The following is a 20,484-nucleotide window of genomic DNA, read 5'->3' on the forward strand; positions in this document are numbered from 1 at the left end:
CACTTAAACTTTGGCAACGTAAATGTATATGTTTATCATGCCAATAAATCTCCGTTGAATTATTTAATTGAATTGAGACAGAGTCAGGAGAATAATCGACGTAGATCGGCGCGCACACACACACACACACCCACACACACACCCACGCACACACGAAACCTCCCGGATACCGTATTTGAGTAGGCGGGCTCTCTAGACCAAATGGCTGGAATGGAGTGGAGTAGCTGTGAGTGTATGGAAAACCTGCTGTGTGTAGGTGGATGGAGGCCGGTGCACTGGTGGTGGGCTCTATCTATTGGATTGGGAGTTGGAACTGGGCCACCTATTGGGTCATTGGGTGTAAAGTCCATTCAGCAGTGAGCTAGCTGGTGTAAAGGAGGAAAAAAAAGTCACTCAAACTGCTAAAATTCCAAATTAATTGACATTTCACAATGGAGATTCCTGTGTATGTTGTTGATGCTTTCACCACCTTACCATTCAGAGGAAACCCGGCAGCAATTTGTCCACTTTTGCATGTGAGTATATTTGCATTGGAAACACGTTATCTAGCTGTTGTTTAGGCTATCACAGACAGATAAGATACAACAGTTAATGTTATTATCTGACAAAAAAAAACATTTTACAAATAAAAAGCAGCAGGAACAAATGTTCATCAAAAAGATGTATTAAATGAGTTGTTGAGTCTGTGAGAAAGATCAAGTCAAGATAAAAAAATATTACCACCCATGTATGTTGAAAAGAATATATGACCATTTTGATAATTGTGCAATAACATGTCATGATGTCTGTTTTTACTAGGAACTGTCTGATGAGTTGTACCAGAAGATAGCAACTGAGATGAACGTGTCAGAGACAGCTTTTGTTATCAAACTCAACCCCTCTGATGACTTTACAACAGGTCAGTTGTTCTAATATCATTGCTGTATAGATGGGTTATATGGATATAAGATGGATATTAAACTATATGAGATAGGCCTACATTTTATCATCATCAGACACAATCCGTTACATGAACTCTGTAGGCGCAGGTCTAGTGTATGTTTGCCTCATATTCAAATCAGTCATTCATTCTGTAATGCAAACAATTCAACGTGTAGACTTTTTCTGCAACTTTGCAATCACACCCGGTTACAAACCATTATTATTATTATTGTATTGCATTGTCGCCATCATCATAATGCAAGTGGTCAGTGTGTAATTATTAGGTTATAATCATATATAATATAATCTGTGTGTGTGTGTGTGTGTGTGTGTGTGTGTGTGTGTGTGTGTGTGTGTGTGTGTGTGTGTGTGTGTGTGTGTGTGTGCGTGTGGGTGTGTGTGTGTGTGTGTGTGAGAGAGAGAGAGAGAGAGAGAGAGAGAGAGAGTGCATGTGTGTGTGTGTGTGTGTGTGTGTGTGTGTGTGTCTGTGTTATTTTGTCATCTTAACCCCACATAACCCCCACATAAAGTGAGTGAGTGAGGATGTGATGGGCGACAGTAAGAGAATGATTAGGATTAGTGGCGGACTGGGGGTATAGGTATTAGCAGGCTAAAAGAAAAAGAAACAAAAACACATGCTCAGCATTGTTGTAGGTAACAATGCACCACCACCTGCCTGGGAAGAGCATTGTTGTCAACGCCGTAGAATGCAGTGGAGGCTCGTCCATTATGTGCAATGCGCAAGAAAGACAAAATGTTTATTCTACAACAAACAACAAAAAAAAGTGTTGTACCCTGCCCTTTTTTCCTCTTTCTAATTATTTGTTCGGCCCAAAAAAGTGTGTTTGTTGTCATGATTTGTCACGATCCGAGTTGGCTTGGTTTGAGGCTTACAGATCTTTAAATAAATACTTTTTGAAATGTCAATGGGAAAATGCATGGGGAATTATTTCCTGGGCCTGTCGTCGTCATGAAAGGGGGCGGGACTACAACACCCTATAGAGTGTTTGTTCAACATGGTTCTCTCCAGCTTTCTATTAAACAGAAAATAGCTACATTTTCAGGGATAGCAATTTGATCCATTCCGAGACAATAGTAAAGACATACTGTACTTGTAGTCTACACTCTACTCTACTGCACGTACAGTAGGTAAATTAGAAAAATGCAATATGAAGTGAACTAGTTGAAACAGTGAAAGATTTGCCAGGAGCCAGTGAGCCACCACTGGTAGATTCTGACCTGCCTGCAGCAAGCACTGCATGCAGCCACTCAAAATTATTTCAGCCGATCCACCTGGCAATATAATTGACAGGGAATGTGGGGGAAAACAGTAGTAATAATCATAGTAATAATAATCACAAATTACTTTGATCCATGGTGAAAATGACATTACCCGACCTCCCCAGTAATACTAATCATATAAGGCTTTTGTTGGAGAAAAGAGACACATCCAATGTCAGGTTTTACTCAGTTGAAGGAATGTCTCAAGGGTATTTATTTGAGTCGGGATGCAGTGATAAGAAACTCAAATTACAATAGACAACAGCCAGCAAACGATGCAGCTGCCTGTTTGAGACATCAAATTGTCGACCACATCCCTTTTGGTTTACCAAATGCATGTGGTCACTGGTCACCAAAATCAGTATAGAGGAGTCATCATCCGGGGAGCATGAATGCGCTCAGCAAATGTCATGGCGATGCTTTGTTTATATTTGGACTAATTAAAATTCATCTCAATGTACCATGTAAACAGAGTTAACAGCAAATTAGACCCCGGCAACTACGGCCCTATTTCTATTCTTAGTTCCATCTCGAAAGTGATGGAAAAAATAGTCTATGAACAGGTTGAAAATAATGTATGAATTCCAATCTGGCTTCAGAACATCCCACTCCACTGACACATGCCTCCTCTATTTGAGCGACCACATCAAACATGAGGTGGATGCTGGCAAATACTGCAGCATGGTAATGCTGGACCTCCAAAAGGCTTTTGACACTGAACCACTCCATATTGGTTAACAAGCTAAAAGCAATTGGTTTTGATAGCACATCGGTGAGCTGGATGCAATCCTACCTGGAGGGGAGAGAACAGATGGTGTAGGTGAACGGAACACTGTCGTGTGTGTCCTTTGATTAATTGAAAATGGTGGGCTTTATGGTGTCGTCCACTCACAGTTAACAGTTTTTGTATTGAGTTGTACTTGAAATGTACTGCAATTCTGCAAACTGTCAATAAATACTTTAATCAATCAATCAAACTTTTTTGAAACCGTATTATAATGGATGCCATTATAGGTAGTAAGGGGAGCACCCGAGAAAGCCAAAGATGGATATTAAATGTATTAACAAATGTTACCCGTCATGATTTCACTGGAAGAATTTGGAATACAGTCGTTGGCTCTTACTGTGATATGTTATAAAAATTTCAGAAGTTGTTTCCTAACAAGGGGTTGGTTGACAGGATATAGGTTCCAGCTCCGATGGTTCACGCCGACCAATGAGGTAAACCTGTGTGGTCACGCTACCCTGGCTACTGCAGCAATTCTGTTTCAGGACTTAAGTAAGATACACACACACACACACACACACACACACACACACACACACACACACACACACACACACACACACACACACACACACACACACACACACACACACACACACACACACACACACACACACACACACACTTACTGTATGTTTCAATCAATCTTAAGTTTGTCTGTCAGTATAGCCTCTGAAGTCTACACTAGTACTTACATACATGCAAAGGCCCTGCCCCTGCGGATCAGTGTTTGACTGAGTCTGTGTCTGAGTCTGTGTGGAGCTTGCATTTCACACACCAAACCACATCATTGTTGTCGGGTGGAAATCTTGTATCTCCAAAACTGATGTTTTTCAGGAAATGTAAAAAAAGAAGAAAAAAAAGAACCCGTTCTAATGGATCCTATAGCAGCCATTCTACAAGCGACCTTGTAGATCGGCTATTTTTGCTCCTTTTGTGTGACACTGTCGTGCATGACAAAGTATTGCATTGCATTACGGGAAAAAATATATATATATCAGCCTAGTAAAAATATGGAGAAACAAGGTTTCTGCCTGACATCGTAAGTTGGGTGCCACTGGCCTTCCTCAGTGTTCATTAGTTCTGACAGTTACAAATGTAACCAAATTAACCTGTACTGTACAAATGGATACATGAACACTCTTTTGTTTTCTTCTTTTTACTGCGTAGAGCTGGAGATGATTCTCAGGTGCCAGAGAATGGCTGTACTTGTAAATAGGACTGAAATGTGGTTACATAAAACCATTTATTATAATTTAATTATAATCATCTTATTTTGTCAGAAAATGTCAACTCCAAACTGGTGTTTGAGACAAAGAGTGGTGAGTTGTGTGTCGTCAGGCAGGGAGCTGAGCGCTTTCTCATGGACTTCCCTCTCTACCCACCCACAAGGGAGGTAAGACAAATCCAAACACAACTAATCCCATAAGGATACTATATATCCACAGTGCCCCATAATTGTATTGGCATAGAATATACCCTTGTAGCCAGGCATGGTAGAAGTCCCATGGCCAGCATCCTTCATGCATAAAGTTACAGGCTGCTTACGACCTGGGTCTCATTTTCATAGCATTTGCCATCATGATGTATATTGGTTATTATGATAATACGTGATGATGGCATCTATTGGGGCCATGGAACCCAAGCTCCTGACAGAATACAAAAATCCAATTGAACCCAAGTATTACATCACATGTGTCTTTTATAGTGCCACCAATAGGGGCCAATTATAGGGCCAATGTTTGCTAAACACATTTTTTAATATTACTCCAACAGATTGCCTCGGTACATATAGGGCTCTATTTTCGTCCATGCTAAACTCCTTATCCCTAAACTACTTTGCCCTTTTTTCTTTTACTATTTTGATTTTTGTTTTTTCAAGTTAAAATAGCCAATCTACATCGACACATGTGAGCTTGTAGATATTTTAACTATTCAAAAATGTTTTTCAAAATAGTAAAAAAGGCAAAGTAGTTTAGGGATAAGGGGTTTAGCATGGATGAAAATAGAGCCCATGATCTCTAGTCATATGATCAAGATCTGTCCAATTTTTCATACTACATCCTGATTGGCTAAGATTGGCTTCCAAAGTTTGCAGGAGTGGCTCGTTTTGAACAAAATGCCTCAAGTCGCGAATGGGGTTTCACTTTTCTGTAAGTTATCGTGTGTTCATTCAAAATCCAAAAGACCATATTGACACGAGTATGAAGGAAAAACAAGTCAGATGACACTGTGGTCATTAGTTCATGAATTGGGCTACGATGAGTCATAACCACTTATACCCTATATACCTTGTTGTACGACAAATAGCAAAAACAACTGAGCTTAATTAGATCTTCTATTTTTGTAATGTTTAGAAATTTAATTTTTTAGTCATTTTTGAAACATTTATGCCTAAACTAGGGATGGCAGGTTGAAACTGTGTCTAAAATGTGTTTGAGGTGCGTGTTCCATAGTGCCGATACACACATGTAAAGCGGCACAGCAACAACAAATAACAATGTAACATTTGTACATTAGCTTCTGGCTAACTGCCCATTTACATGGATGTGAAAACTGACGTGTTGATTAATGAGCATTGTCCCTGTCAAATAAATAAAAATAAAATTGTACTAGTGTCCAAAATCTCTATACTGACACTGGTGAATAACCTGTTAATGACACTTAGTTATACTGATCTTTTCCCCTCAGGATCCCAATGAGTTCAGAGACATCATTAAGGTAGGTTCGTGATGACGCAATTTTGTTTGGTTTTTATGTTATGTGCTTTTTGCTTGTAGAATTTCTATTTTGTCTAATTTTGAAATAGGTTATAAGTAAGTAATAAGTTATTATTATATTATATAAAATAAGTTATTTTCATTCATAATGTATTTTTGTAAGTTTTGGGTCTGTTGGGTCTCAAGCTGAAAACGTATGGGAACCTGTTACAGTAAACACAAAATCCCATCTCACTCCTTTTTGTGTTCATGTGGCTTTTGTCTATACGTGTGTGTGCGTGTGCGTGTGTGTGTGTGTGTGTGTGTGTGTGTGTGTGTGTGTGTGTGTGTGCGTGCGTGCATGCTCAGGCAGCAGTGGGGGACATCCCAGTCCAGGATGTGTACCTGTGTGCCAAAACTAAGAAACTGCTGGTTCGTCTGTCTGACACCTGTGACAGGTATGGTCAATTTCACACGTAAACACACTGATCCTTTAACTACTAGGGTTCCCAAACTGGAGGTCGAAACCCCCAGGGGGGTCCTCAAATGAGTTTGGGGGGGGGGGGTCCCTCAGATGACTATAGCTTAATGTGCAACATTGTTTGCTCACTCAACAGTAAACAAACCAAGCACATTTCAAAAGTGACAATTTAAAGGACAACTTTAGTTTTTTTCAACCAAGGTTCATGTTTTAGGTTGTTATTAGAGAAAGTAAAAGATGAGTGTTATTTTTTTATTTGCTGCTTTCTTTCGTTTTAGCGATTTTAGATGTTTTTGACAGGGGGCGGGGGCATTCGAACATGTGGCTAAATATGTATTGTTTTACAAAATATGGCGATTTCTTTATAAATAATTTACTATAGTCCTACTAGACCCCAAGAAATTGCATCTGGCCACAAAAGATCACAGGATCTACTGAATGTGAATGTAGCCTACTGGGGGGATGCCATACTTTGTATCATAGGCTCAATATGTTAGTTTGTCACCTCCCCTTCATATTCAATATATCCTGTGATCTTTTGTGGCCAGATGTAATTCCCTGGTGTCTAGTAGGACCATAGTAAATATGTCAAAAACAGAATTTGTCTTTGGACTATAGTGTACGACACAGATTCAAACTGACGGCCTCCCAGCATCAAGTCTATACTTTTCACTACATCATCATGCCCTTTTCACATTATTTCTCTGTGTTTCTCTCTCTGGGGTTGTTTTTGTCTGTTTTCTCCAGGTCAGTTCTTACCAACCTGAAGTTGGACCCTGCAACTATTATGTCCAGTGAAAAAACTGGCAAAGTAAAGGGAGTCATCCTCACCATGATAGGTAGGGCAGAACCAGAAGTATAGATTTAGAATTCAAGTTGTTCATTGTAAAAGATTCAGTGCTCTGATAGGTAGTAGTCTATGACTACTAGACAATTAAGAGTTACAGTTACAGTATAGTGCACTGTGCACTGCATTATGTTTACAGATGTATAAGAGGAATTGAATTGCTGAACGTACAGTTAACGGACCATAGTAGTGGCATGGCATGTTTAGCCCATCGACTACAACTCACAGTATACTTGACTTCCTGCTGACCATTTTCTGAACTATATCGTGGTTAAAGTTCTGTGGAATCCATTCATTTCAATATGGTACAAACATTAACCTGCAGGGACTTGGAACTTGCTTGTTGCTTGTTTGTTTAAATGCATTTTCAAGCTGAACATAGTCTCTAGCAAAAAGATTTACAGACTAAATTCAAACTCGGTGGGTTATAACAGCACCATTATATTTAGTCAACATTGACCCAATTATTTTGGAAAGTTCAGTAGCATTTAAATGATTTAGGAGGAAAATGTTAACACACGTGATATCTGAAATTAAAACCATTATATATATGGCCCAAGCTCTATTTACACAATGACATGTACTGTGTCATTTAACAACAGTAAAAGTAATGTCACAGATCAAAGGATATCGTCTTTGTTGTAGCTTTTTATAGCTTCTCCTGTAGCGTGTGCAGAATCACAGTGTAGCTAGCCAGAACCTCCATCCATTTGTCAATCTATGCATCGCTCTCTGCTTCTTCTTTGTCTAGGAGCACCAGACTGCCAGCCGGGCTATGACTTCTATTCCAGATTCTTTTCTCCTTGGAATGGAATCCCAGAGGATCCTGTCACTGGTAGGACACGCACGCACGCACGCACGCACGCACACACGCACACACGCACACAATGAATTGAAAACGGTGGGCCCTATTGTAAACAAGTGTAATGCTTTTATGGTGTTGTCCAATCACAGTTAACAGTTTTTGTATTGAGTTGAGCTTGAAATGTACTGTAATTCTGCAAACTGTTAATAAATACTTCAATCAATCACACGCATGCGCACACGCACACGCACACACACACACCTAGGCCTATGTCAAAAATAAAAAATAAGATTGTGCAAAATATATACGCTGCAGGATTGTTCCGTGTTTGGCAATAGCAGGTGCCCTGCTAAATGTATTGCTAAATCATCTTAACCCTTCTCTTTGTAGGTTCTGCCCATACTGTCCTAGGCAGCTATTGGTCAGAGAAACTAGGGAAGAAGAAGATGCTGGGTAATTAACATCACATACATTTTATCATGAATCCAATACATCTAGACCAGTGGTTTTCAACCCTTTTCATATTATTATTATTATTTCAGATTATTTATTCAGCATTTGAGCCACATACCACCATCTGATGAGCCTGATTAGCCTCTCAGATCCAAAATCTAATATTTTGTTGTCGTTGAATAAGATAACAATTCTTCTACATTCTCTAATTGTGTAGACTGCATTACTTGTAAATCAAATCAAGTAATGCAGATGTTAAACAATAATTTAACTCTTGAGTGTTTACACTCTCAAGCATTAAAGATCTAATAAGGGTCCATTTGGTTACAAACTTAATTTAGCTGGGGACCACCTGGAACCCCCTCAAGGACCACTGGTTGAAAACCATAGAACTAGACCATTCACTTTCATAGAGGCTGGACATTTAATTAACCACACCATTTTAAGCATTTATATTTTTTCCTGGTAAATTAAAAGGGGAATTCCACTCATTTTCAACATTTTACTATGCCATTAATATACCTTAGAGCTGTTGTGTGGAAACAATAAAAAAGTCCCCCCATTCTGTGTTTCCTAGAACTGGAGGTCTGAGATCATTAACATTGTTTAGTACATCTTGATGTCATTGTGATTTTGCCCCCAAGTAAATTTGCTTTTATTATACTAGAATATTTTGAAACAATTATAAACGCATCAAACGTTTAATTATACACTTCAATTCAGCCAGATAACGTCTTACTGTCATGAAAAAATTTAAATAAAGAAAACAAAATCTGAAAAAAATTGCGTAAATTATACAAAACATAAAATCACAATTTGAACATCGCGATTCGCGGCATTCAAAATCACGATATTTGAGTGAATCGGTTATTTTTGTCCACCCCTATTATTCGTCTCTAAATATATAATCCAACAGCTGTGTGTGTGTGTGTTTAGCCTTCCAGTGCTCCAGTCGGGGTGGTGAGCTGGAGCTCGAAGTGAGGGACGATGGGAGAATCAACATAGCTGGACAGACTGTCACCATCATGCGAGGGACAATCACACTATAGACACACCCACAGCCAGGGATGTCATTTAGGCCAGGTTCCAGGGGATGGCAAAGGGCTCTATAGACACACCCACAGCCAGGGACGTCATTTAGGCCAGGTTCCAGGGGATGGCAATGGGCTCTATAGACCAATTCAGAAACGGGTCTCATGGTCGCAGCTAGCTTACGTATTTCCTGTAGGCGGAGCAGACATAGCTGCGGGGTAAACCTGCACCTCTTCTAAAACAGTGAAATGGTAGAGTGACTGATGTTAGTCTGCCTCAAACGTTACTACTGATGAACAGTAGTGGCAACATATTTCTTTTTTTTTAAAGTGAAAGGTCCTGAAAGATACATAACGTCAGTCTTACCAAATACCCAATCTTTTGGGTATCGTTTTATGAACACAAGGCTGCTGTGCTTTATACCTCATACTTTAAATGCATAGTATGAGGTATAAAATACAGCATACGTAACCATGTGACCCGTTTCTGAATTAGTCTATATAGACACACGGGGACTACAAATTTTACACCCCCAAATGAGACGGCGTCCCCACTTCTGGTCCGTTGGAACGGTGTATTGCAGGCCAGCCCATAGAAATTCAACTTTAGTTAGCCTACTTTTAAAATAATATGAAATGAACTGAAGACTATATTAATTTGAATAAAAATATGTTTCCAAATGTATGAAGTGTCTTTGTCAACATATATTGTCGTTTTATCAATAGAGGATGTATTTCACATTTAATTTACCACTTGAATGAGTTGCCCATAATGTTAACGGAGCGGAGACGAGACGGCAGACAGAGAACCTGTCGCTTTTAAGGGACGTCACTGCCTTTACGAGGCTACGAGCGCCAACTTTGAAGAGTGGAATTCTCAATATACATCCCGATCCAGACTGACTTTGTTATTCATGTCTATATTTTGAACATGTCACGGGCTTACTATATATGTTCTACCTACCACGGAGCTCCGACGGGTGTGTTTTACCGCTGTCAACTTGTTGTATGATTGTTGCTGAATAGTTGCATGGGAAAATAACCCAGCTAAATGGAGGAGTGACATCCTGACATTTTCAACTACCTAGTGAATTCTCCAGATGAGTATTAATAGTCTTGCAAGATGCTGTTTAGATCATTTTCAACAAATGCAAGCATATAAAACGAAATAGGCCCACAACAAATATATCTGGGTATTGAAAACCTCAAGGGATGCAACCGTGACATATACCGCAAACAATTTGACTTGAGATTTACAATGCTAGCACTTTTCACAAACTGATGGAGTATATTTTAGTACATTGTAGGATGCATGTACATTTGTAGTCCCCGTGTGTCTCTATGCACACATGGCCTACTTCCATCACAGGTGTTAGCGCTGATACTAATGAAGGCTCTGTTCCGTTCTGGTCCAACAGAGTCGGGGTGCTGCTATTGTGCATGTTGGCTCACTGGAAAGTTAAACACTGCTACACCAGTGGGTTTCAAAGTGTCCCGTGCCTGCACCGGTGTGTAACTACTACAAATGTTACCAAATCCATTTGGTTCCATTTGTACACAGTTATGGGGATCCTTGAAATGAAAAAGTTTGAAAACCACTGCACACTAAATGGAACAGAGCCTTAATTAGTATCATCAGTAACAAGTTAAGTAAGTAAGGAAGGGGCCCGGAAGTAGGAAGTTATTCTTTGTGCATAGAGCCTATTGTAGCTCCAAATTCAGGTATTTTATTTTTCACCCCTGAATGAAGATTCATTTTAATGTGACATGTTTTCTTACATGCATTAATCACTTTAAAACTGGCTCTTATTTTCAGCATGTCATTACAGGTAAATGAAGGTTTACCTGGGGAGGTTTTGAATGAAAGGACACATCCACCCACCCATCAGTTAAGGGGTAATAGAAATGTCAACCTGGGTGAAGAAATGTTTATATTGGTAAATGCAGTCTCTGTTGTAAATTGTCTCTGTGGCAGGACACCGTGAATTTATACACAGTAACTTTTGACATCAAATCTGACGCCAGATACTGTACGTCTCACCCTGCAGGCCTGCAGTGACATTCTTCAGTCTGGAGAAATCACACAAAAAGATAGAAATTGATAATAAAACAAACGTCAAAAACGGAAGCAGTTCAATTCGGCTTTATTATCTTAGATTAGCTAGTAAAACAAGTCCCAAAAGAAATTAACTTACCTAGAGCTACTTCTAAAATTGGAATAGTTCAAGTATGGAGGACAGATTTAAAATAAAGAATTACCGGTAGATCATACAGCATAACATGGAACATTACTGTATTCATAGTTCTTGGCCCCGTTTATCTACCCTGACCTGTATAGTTTTTGAGGCTGAGGCTGAGGTTACAGATAGTTTGAGGCTGAGGTTACAGATAGTTTATGAGTCTGAGGTTACAGATAGTTTATGAGGCTGCGGTTACAGATAGTTTATGATTCTATGAGGCTGAGGTTACAGATAGTTTATGATTCTATGAGGCTGAGGTTACAGATAGTTTATGATTCTATGAGGCTGAGGTTACAGATAGTTTCTGAGTTTATGAGGCTGAGGTTGTAGTTTGTCATGACAACGCATCTTCAACCGCGTTGCCAACAATTCCATACGTCACAGGATACAATTCCAGCCAGGTGTAGTAAGAAACAGTTGAGATCTCCCAGGCAGCATTGATGCTGGCTGTCGTGCCATATATACAGTACATATGACGCGACAGCCAGCACATGGGATGGAACGGTGTGATAACTTCAAGAAAGAGATGTGATCTGAGCACTGAAAAAAGTTAAAGAGGAGAGGGCGGATATAAAATCAGGGTACTTTATTAAAGTACTTTATGAAATCTACCTTCTCTTCTTTTTTAACTTTTGAGTGCTTGGATCGCCCCTCTTTTTTCTGCTATATAGTCCCTTTGATCCTTGAAGCGCCAACCCTACACCTTTTTAACTTTTGTACCTCCACTGAGCACCTAGTTGATTTCTTGTGTGTCGCACAATGTTTTGGCTGCTGTGCTGTCAGGAAACAGAAACACCATGGTGAGTAGAGCCTCCTGTGATCACAAGTGCATGCTGGGCAGGGCCTCATGGGCGGCTGGAGGGAGCAGGGTTACGTGAGGTCAGGGTTCAGGAAAATACCACAGTAGTTGCACAATGAAAATGCACACAAAGGCAAAGAGTTTTCACTCAAAGGCTGAACACATGGCATGGATTAGACATTGTGCTGACCGAAACTAAGAACGTGTTTCAGATTTCACAGTTACAAACCCTGAAAGACGAGAAAAGTCTGAGAACAGTCGACAGCAAAGTAGGCTACTGTATTTAGAAAAATAACTGTGGAAAAATGCAAATATCCATTTGGTTGGCCACTTGTAGCATTTACATGAAATTTGGCAATTATCTGTCAAGTGGTTTACAAGATTAGCCCTGAAAAACACACAAGACACACTCACAGACAAACCTCTAGTCTCTTCTAGATGCCTCCTACTGAGCCATGCCATGCCATAAAAATCTGTAATATTAAAAGGACATCATATTTTCCTTTGTGTAGGAATTTGATTAGCAATACTGTTCAGTAACGGTAACAATAAGCCATATGAAAAGGATATCATGTCCTCTTGTTGCAGGTGATTCAGTAGTTTCTCCAGCGGTGCGTAGCGTCGTAGTGTTAGAGCTGAGCCCACCATCAGCAGCTTGTGTTTAGCCCTGGTGACCGCTACATTCAGACGGCGCCAGTCTTTTAGCAACTCACCCAACTATGGATGTAGGGAGAGGAGAGAGCGACAGAGAGAGATGAAGTTTGATGATCATATTTTAACAATAATAAAAAATCAGACCCGTCTGAAGTGAGTGGTGCTGTACTGTACTTGTGCTGTACTGTACTGGCTCTCCTCACTGGCCTGTGTGTGTGTGTGTGTGTTAGGCTGCACAACAGTGAGACTTGGTGGTGTGTTAGGCTGCACAACAGTGACACTTCACTTGGTGGTGAAAATATGCTATTTCCGTGCTCGGAGCAGCCAGGGAGACCCAGGGACACAACACAAACACACAGCATAGCCGTCTATAGGAATTTTATGCAGTTAAAGATCTATAAGGGAAATAATACGTAGGTGTCCCTCCTCTGTGGGACACCATAATATTACGTACGTTTCCCTCCTCTGTGGGACACAATAATATTACGTACGTTTCCTTCCTCTGTGGGACACAATAATATTACGTAAGTTTCCCTCCTCTGTGGGACACAGTAATAATACGTACGTGTCCCTCCTCTGTGGGACACAATAATATTACGTACGTTTCCCTCCTCTGTGGGACACAGTAATAATACGTACGTGTCCCTCCTCTGTGGGACACAATAATATTACGTACGTTTCCTTCCTCTGTGGGACACAGTAATAATACGTACGTGTCCCTCCTCTGTGGGACACAATAATATTACGTACGTTTCCCTCCTCTGTGGTACTCCTGACAAAGGACAACACGATGACGCTCTTGTCACGCCCTTGGTATCTGTCCACCGTATTAACCTCCACAGCACTGAACTCCGACGACTGCAGCAAGGCCGAGATAGTCTTCAGCTGCTGCCTGTAGGGGGCGATGACGCCAATGTCACTGGCCTTGCAACCTGCCTAAAAGAAAGAAATAAGAACAATAAGAGATGTTAGTGTAAGAAGATAAGCTACTCGGTTCAGAGGCTAGATGGCCCGCTTTGTAGCAGGCAGCTGGCAAACGCAGAGATTACGTTTCAGGTTCTTCTCTTGGTGATTATTCTATCAAGCAAGCATAACACCCCAAATACAATGTATGTGATGGAAGATGGGATACTGAAATGCATTCCAGTTGTTGCCTGTAGTGGCTCATATTTATGGACTTACCGGTACACTTTAAATACATTAACATTACTAGCAATAAGCAGAGCTTGTAAAAATACAAGCAAAGTGATTTTCTCATTTGATACCATTTCAATAGAGGTGCTCCGATCAGGTTTTTTGGCGATGATGTTTTTCTCACGTTCAGCCTATACCGATACTGATTTTGTGCGTAAGGGGAAAATATGAATATTCCCCAAATTATTATTTGTCAAAAAACACATCAAAACTTTTCCTGTGTGTGGGAAGGGGAGAATTTTTAGGCCTGTCACAAAGATGCAAAATGATTTTATACAATATATCCGATTGACTTTTATACCACTTGTATGGTTTAAAAGATCGGTTTCACCAGATCAGGTAAATTGCCGATCATTGATCGAGTAATTTGGAGTGAAAATCGGCCAATCGATCAGAGCACCTCTACATTTCAACATACATTACATTACTAATGTACTATTATCACATCATAGCCAGCCTAAACACAGTATAGTAGATACTGTAGTATGTATCAAGGCATATTATAACATCTCATGAATGCATTTAAATTGTTTATATATTTTGTCCGTCGTTTCACAGCTTGACTTTGTCTTCTTATGTGTACAAAATGGTACATGACATCAGAACATTCAGATGCAAGTGTCAAAGATATAAGTAAACGTAGTGTGTGCGCATGCGTCGCCATACCTTTATCAGCAGTGTCAGTAGTGTGTGTATCAGGGCAGCCTCAATGTGGTTGCTGACGCCTCGCTGCTCCACGGTCTCCAAGGCAGGCACCTACAGTAAAGAGAAACTAGTTACCTTGCCCTGCACGCATGAATTAATTACGTCTGAAGTCATTTACGCATCCTACCTGGGTTGCGGTTTTTTCTTCCCTTTCCCATTAGACTTTTTTAATATCGTATCAAATAAGTAATGTGTTCCAAAAATAAACAAATGATCCCGGCGGTTTGACTCATATGGATATGAAGAATTTACGGATGGCGAGAAAATGCTAATGTCACTGCCGCTGAATTAGTAAATGTTTCGCCAGAAGCAGATTGCATCATTCAAATATGAGTGACTTGACTATCGTAAACAATACAGAGCCACGTCCCTGACAATATCGCGGTGAAAGTTTGTCTGTCTTCCGCGACCCAGGGAATGAACGAGTGACGTCAGGACTTTGGTACTCTATTGTAATTGGTTGTGTGTGTGTGTGTGTGTGTGTGAGAGAGTTTTAATTAAACTTGGTGGAAATTATCAGTAGGCTTCCCCAAAGACAATAGCGGGGGGGTTCAAAATAGGGTAATGTCCAAAGTCACTAATTATTAAGATCAACATCAAAATAAGATAATCGGCGACATGCCTATCTGGGAACCCATCTGCAAAAAAAGGAAAAACTGCGCCCTCTGCAGTCTCTTTCCTTGAGCTCGGAATCTGTTTTTTTTTTACCCCACGATTTTGTAACCTATTTTTCACCCCTGTGTCAATTATCTATTGTGATCCTGGGCTCTACACACCCTCCGCTAGCCTGGGGAGAGCAACGGACTTGATCTCATGGTTCCTTCATGCATGAGTGGTTGCTCCTTTCCCTGGTTGGACGTAGCGCGTGGAAGGATCACAGAACAAATGTCTTCGTCAGACTGTCTGTCTGCCAGTGGGCCACATAATTACCTCCACTTTTCACATTATATATTTTCTGAAACATATAACTTTAATTTTATAATGAAATCAACAGGGTTATGATCAGGCTGAAACTCATATTTTCCTTTCAATTAACTCAATTAACCTTTGCTTTTATATAATATCCGAGGGTTATCATTTGGGTTTTCTGGGAGATCACTAATTTAAATCACTTCACATACGCTTTCATCTTAAAAGAACTAATGAGCAAAAATCTACAAGCGAGCGACACGTAAGCTTGATATAGTCAGTGAATATTATCAGAATGTCAAATGGGAATACATTTTTTACCAAGAATTTCCTTGACCAATGTGTTTGTAAAGGTGTCTACTAACATATCCCACATTGGTTTCTATTCAACCACCCTAGGGGAATTTTTGACAGCTGTTGAAAGTTGGGGTACCATCAACAACCAATATAAGGCAAAATGTTCTAAATTTCATTATGCTTTAAGTAGCATGTGACATGTCAAAGTCAAACTAGGGGTTTTTCAAGATTCTGAATCCATTCCAAGCATTAGTTTTGCACACACACACACACACACACACACACACGAGGTGCCCTTCAAAAGTAAAAAAATAATATGAATCAACCCACCTGTGAGGTATCCAGGAAGCACACCGGGTTGCTGGGCAACAGGGCTGACTGTATCCAGGCCAAGTCATGCTGTGGGCATGTCTTAGGGAGGGAGCTGAGCTGTGATTGGACTGAAACCAGGAAGGGCAAGGAGAGCAAAGCAGCGGCCGTCCTTTCAGATCCACACTCCAGACGACCGTTGTACATCAGCGAGTTACTGAGAGACATTATCTGACTGGAGAGAGACAGCGATGCACACGCATACATTGTGTGAAAAACATGTTTATTTTTTTCTTATTCTTTTTTTCTCCAAGGGGGCGCTGTTCAATACATGAGGGTCTGGGAGTGAATTAGCCCTTCGCTAAGCCCCACCCACTCCACTCTGCAATGGCAAGCTGTCCTTCTCACCCATTGAGATGCATGTTAATGATGAGATTTCTCCATATAAATATCATTTATCATAAATGTATCATTTATGAGTTCAGTGCTATCATTTCAGTAGCAAGAGCTTCAAAATGTATTTGAAATCTAGTCAACAAGGCCTGCAATAGACTGAACAAAATGTGCATGACATTATTTCAATAAACTAGAAACACAAGGAATTAGAGGGAGAAACAGTATCCAACTCAATCAACTTTAATGACCGTCAGACAGGAGTTTATGTAACGCACGGTAAGACTACGGTGATACTGATTAGTAACTAGTAAGTATTATTGCCATCACCTGGCTGGATTAGTCATGTAACTTCCCCACGTTAAGCTAAAGTGTTGAAAGCTTGCCATCCTTAGCAACGGTTGCTAAACTATTTGGATTGGCATTGAACAATGGCTTTTGGGGTGGGGTTTAGTGAAGGGCTAAGTTGATCCAGAAAGCAAAGTACTACTGTTTGTTTGAGGGACGTTATTCTTCTGTACCTACCTACGGTACGTCTATGACCTGTATCTGTAACTTTTACTGCTGTGCCGTCTCTGGTCCCTGAATCTGTGGCTGCGGGATCAATATAAGCTATCCATCCATCCATCCAATATACTGGAGCGCAAGTCAGGGGGCTAATAGTCAATGGTGCATTTACTATATATAGCATTTATTTATCCGAAGCCCCAACGGCAGAGGCAACCATGCAAGGCAATCTGCTCATCGATTCTGGAGCAGTTGGGGGGTTCAGTGTTTTGCTCAAGGACACTTCAACATGCAGCCATGAGGAGCTGGGAATCAAACCGGGAACCTTATGTTTTCCAAGCAGCCGCTCTAGCTCCTAAACCCTGCCAGACCCCATGCTGAATAGTGACTATAGCTAGTCTCTAGCTCCTAAACCCTGCCAGACCCCATGCTGAATAGTGACTAGCTACAGTCTCTAGCTCCTAAACCCTGCCAGACCCCATGCTGATTGCTGAATAGTGACTAGCTACAGTCTCTAGCTCCTAAACCCTGCCAGACCCCATGCTGAATAGTGACTAGCAACAGTCTCTCTGAATTCAATCATTCAATTATGACACTAAAAGGAATTGCATCAGTAAATGATTCGAGATTTAAAAATCACTCGTGACTTGTTTTGGAATGAATTGCTCCAAGTGCTAGAAATAGTTTTATGTATTAGTTCCCACACTGTGTACATGGACTTGCAGTATATGTTAATGTGTACCTGTTCATCCTATACTGTACATTGAGTTGGACCACTGCGTCACTGTAGAGCTCTAGGCGTTTAAACAGGCTCTCATCCATCCCCAGAGACCTAGCGAGACAGAAGTATTATATACAGTAAACAAACAGATCACACACACACACACACACACACACACACACACACACACACACACACACACACACACACACACACACACACACACACACTCTACCTGGCTTCCTGGTTTTGTACAATAGGAGGTAGCTGCTGGTGATCTCCCACCAGTACAAATCTCTTGGCATAGAACAGTGGTGCCAGGCAGATAGGTTGGCTGATCTGTGAGGCCTCGTCGATGATGCAGAAATCAAAGCGGCGACGTGAGAAGATGGGGTGTTTGGTGCCCATACAGGTGGTAGCCACCACAAGCTAGAGAAATAGTTTAATGACAGAGAGAGAGAGAGGCGAATCATTTGCAGGAAAAATGTACTGTTATGGTTTACGCTAACATTTACTGGGGGTTACGGCTTAAATTCACTGGAGGGTGCAGCTGGTTCTTCTTGTTATGGAATAATTTTATATATTATGTCAGTTGCTTTCAACCAGTGGTCCGGGGACTTCGGGGGATTTCAGGTGGTTCCCAGGCTAGCTAAATGACGGAAGGTTGGTAACTAAATGGACCCTTATAGAGCTTTAACTCATGTGAGTAAAATTAAACCAAATTAATTTTGCTAACATCAATACAGCATGGAATTGTGGACAACGCTAACAAAATATCGAGGCTAAATCTCATCAACTGGTGGTCCGTGGCTCAAATGCCGAATAAATAATGGACCTCGACATGAAAAGGGTTGAAAACCACTGTATTATGTGATAGAATAATATTCTATAAAAAGCATATTATGCTTTTATAGTGGGTAAAAGTAAGTGACCATGATGCAGCCCACATCTCCTCACCTCCTTGTTATAAAGCTGCTCCAGCTCTGACAGATTGTGAACAGCATCCTTCCTCCCTCTCTCCTCTGTATAGGGCAATATGTCTGGATGGACCTGGACATACGTACAGAGACGTACAGAGTGGAGAGAAAGACAAAGAGAAAAGAATGAGCTGATGACTAGTTCTAACTTTGAAAAAAAAAGAAGGAAAAAAAAGGTATTGACAAATAATCTTCCTTAATGAATGAAGTAAAAAAGGAAATGCATCTTAGGTTGCCTAGTTAATGTTACTTAGACAAGATTTGTCCAAAGGTTTACATTGATAAAAAAAATGCATATATCTATATGTGTCTATTTTATGTGTTGTTATTTCATTTACCGTTTTGTTGCTGTAGTTTATCATGTTGCTTTTTACAGTGTTCTGTAAAGCACTTTACGACTCTGTGTGAAAATGTGCTATATAAATGAATTATCTTATCATTACATGAATAGAAATCTAGAATGGCAGCATCAAATGACAAATGTAGCAGTTTCCATGGTAATCCATCCTCTTGCCCGACAGATGAACTGCAAGTGTTGCTGGGCTCACTGCATCTTCTTAAGGGATATCCTAACCACTTGGCTAATTGTGTCGCCCACGAAGCAAAGAATCGATCATGTATCCAATGTTACTTGATGTAATGAGACAGTACTAAACGGCCATATTTCCAAAAAATAAAAAAGGTAACTTTCAAACAAGACAGAGCCTCAAAGTCTGAGTATGGTATACCTTCTGACCCCGTCCAAGACGCAGGAAGCCCACACGATGACGTTTGAGCTTCAACAGGATGTTGTCAACAGCAGAGTGTGTGTAGCTGGTCAGCAAGACACTGAAGCCACAGGCGTGCAGGATACGAACCTGAGAGGAATACACAATCAGCAAGAGAGTGCTAAATGAAATGATGAATGATGCCGCCCCAATGCGCCCCATTCAATTCTAGGTATAGACTGTCTCATTATAATTTTCTCCACCAACTTTATTATACACCTCAAAAGTTGCATAGATACAAACCTGAGATCTCAGATTTATGTTTTAGGTGTGGTACGGAAGAAGGCTCCTTTTTGCACTGTACATGGCAATGTATAAAAGTTAAAACATTCTGGCATGATATTTGTGATACACAGGCTAAAATTATAGATGCTCCCTTCCCGTTGGATCCTGAACTTTGCCTCTTAGGAAACTTCAGTGCAAATTTAGGTAGACACAAAATAAAATGTATAGAGGTTGCACTCGGGGTTGCTAGAAAATGTATTGCAATAACGTGGAAGTCTGACTCCCCCCCACCTATCGCAAGATGGTTCTCAGAATTGAACAGTTGTGTCCCTCTTGAGAAGATTACATATACTTTGAGAAGTTCAAGGGGTTTTGAGTAATTTTTGAAGATTTGGCAGCCCTATTTGAATTACATGGAGACTTTGTCCTTACCTGTATCAGTATTGTTATAGCTATCTCAGTCTGGATCGATTGCTTCCGGA

At 40.5% G+C, this 20,484-nt stretch overlaps 2 protein-coding genes across 2 annotated transcripts in view; one reads left to right on the plus strand and one right to left on the minus strand.

The window, feature by feature from the left end:
• Positions 1-431: 431 nt before the first annotated feature.
• On the plus strand, positions 432-9,492 carry pbld (phenazine biosynthesis like protein domain containing; the record flags this gene model as incomplete). The annotated part of the gene is made up of 11 exons (XM_080767891.1): positions 432-515; positions 799-898; positions 3,383-3,481; positions 4,273-4,385; positions 5,681-5,710; positions 6,058-6,146; positions 6,917-7,008; positions 7,768-7,851; positions 8,212-8,274; positions 9,211-9,357; positions 9,421-9,492. The coding sequence occupies 10 exons, from the start codon at positions 432-434 to the stop codon at positions 9,321-9,323; spliced, it is 867 nt and encodes a 288-aa protein (XP_080624017.1). The 3' UTR covers positions 9,324-9,357; positions 9,421-9,492.
• Positions 9,493-12,282: 2,790 nt separating this feature from the next.
• Positions 12,283-20,484, minus strand: part of dna2 (DNA replication helicase/nuclease 2) — a 112,848-nt gene continuing 104,646 nt past the window's right edge. The window contains exons 17-25 of the mRNA XM_080770701.1: positions 19,739-19,867; positions 18,991-19,083; positions 18,269-18,462; positions 18,055-18,144; positions 16,434-16,647; positions 14,859-14,948; positions 13,749-13,934; positions 12,915-13,061; positions 12,283-12,419 (exon numbers count right to left, since the gene is read on the minus strand). Coding sequence (XP_080626827.1) covers positions 12,366-12,419; positions 12,915-13,061; positions 13,749-13,934; positions 14,859-14,948; positions 16,434-16,647; positions 18,055-18,144; positions 18,269-18,462; positions 18,991-19,083; positions 19,739-19,867 — 1,197 coding nt within the window. The 3' untranslated portion in view covers positions 12,283-12,365. The remainder of the gene's footprint in view (positions 12,420-12,914; positions 13,062-13,748; positions 13,935-14,858; positions 14,949-16,433; positions 16,648-18,054; positions 18,145-18,268; positions 18,463-18,990; positions 19,084-19,738; positions 19,868-20,484) is intronic.

The sequence above is a fragment of the Protomyctophum bolini genome, assembly GCF_963924005.1.
Source record: "Protomyctophum bolini genome assembly, chromosome: 1".
Classification (NCBI taxonomy): Eukaryota; Metazoa; Chordata; class Actinopteri; order Myctophiformes; family Myctophidae; genus Protomyctophum; species Protomyctophum bolini.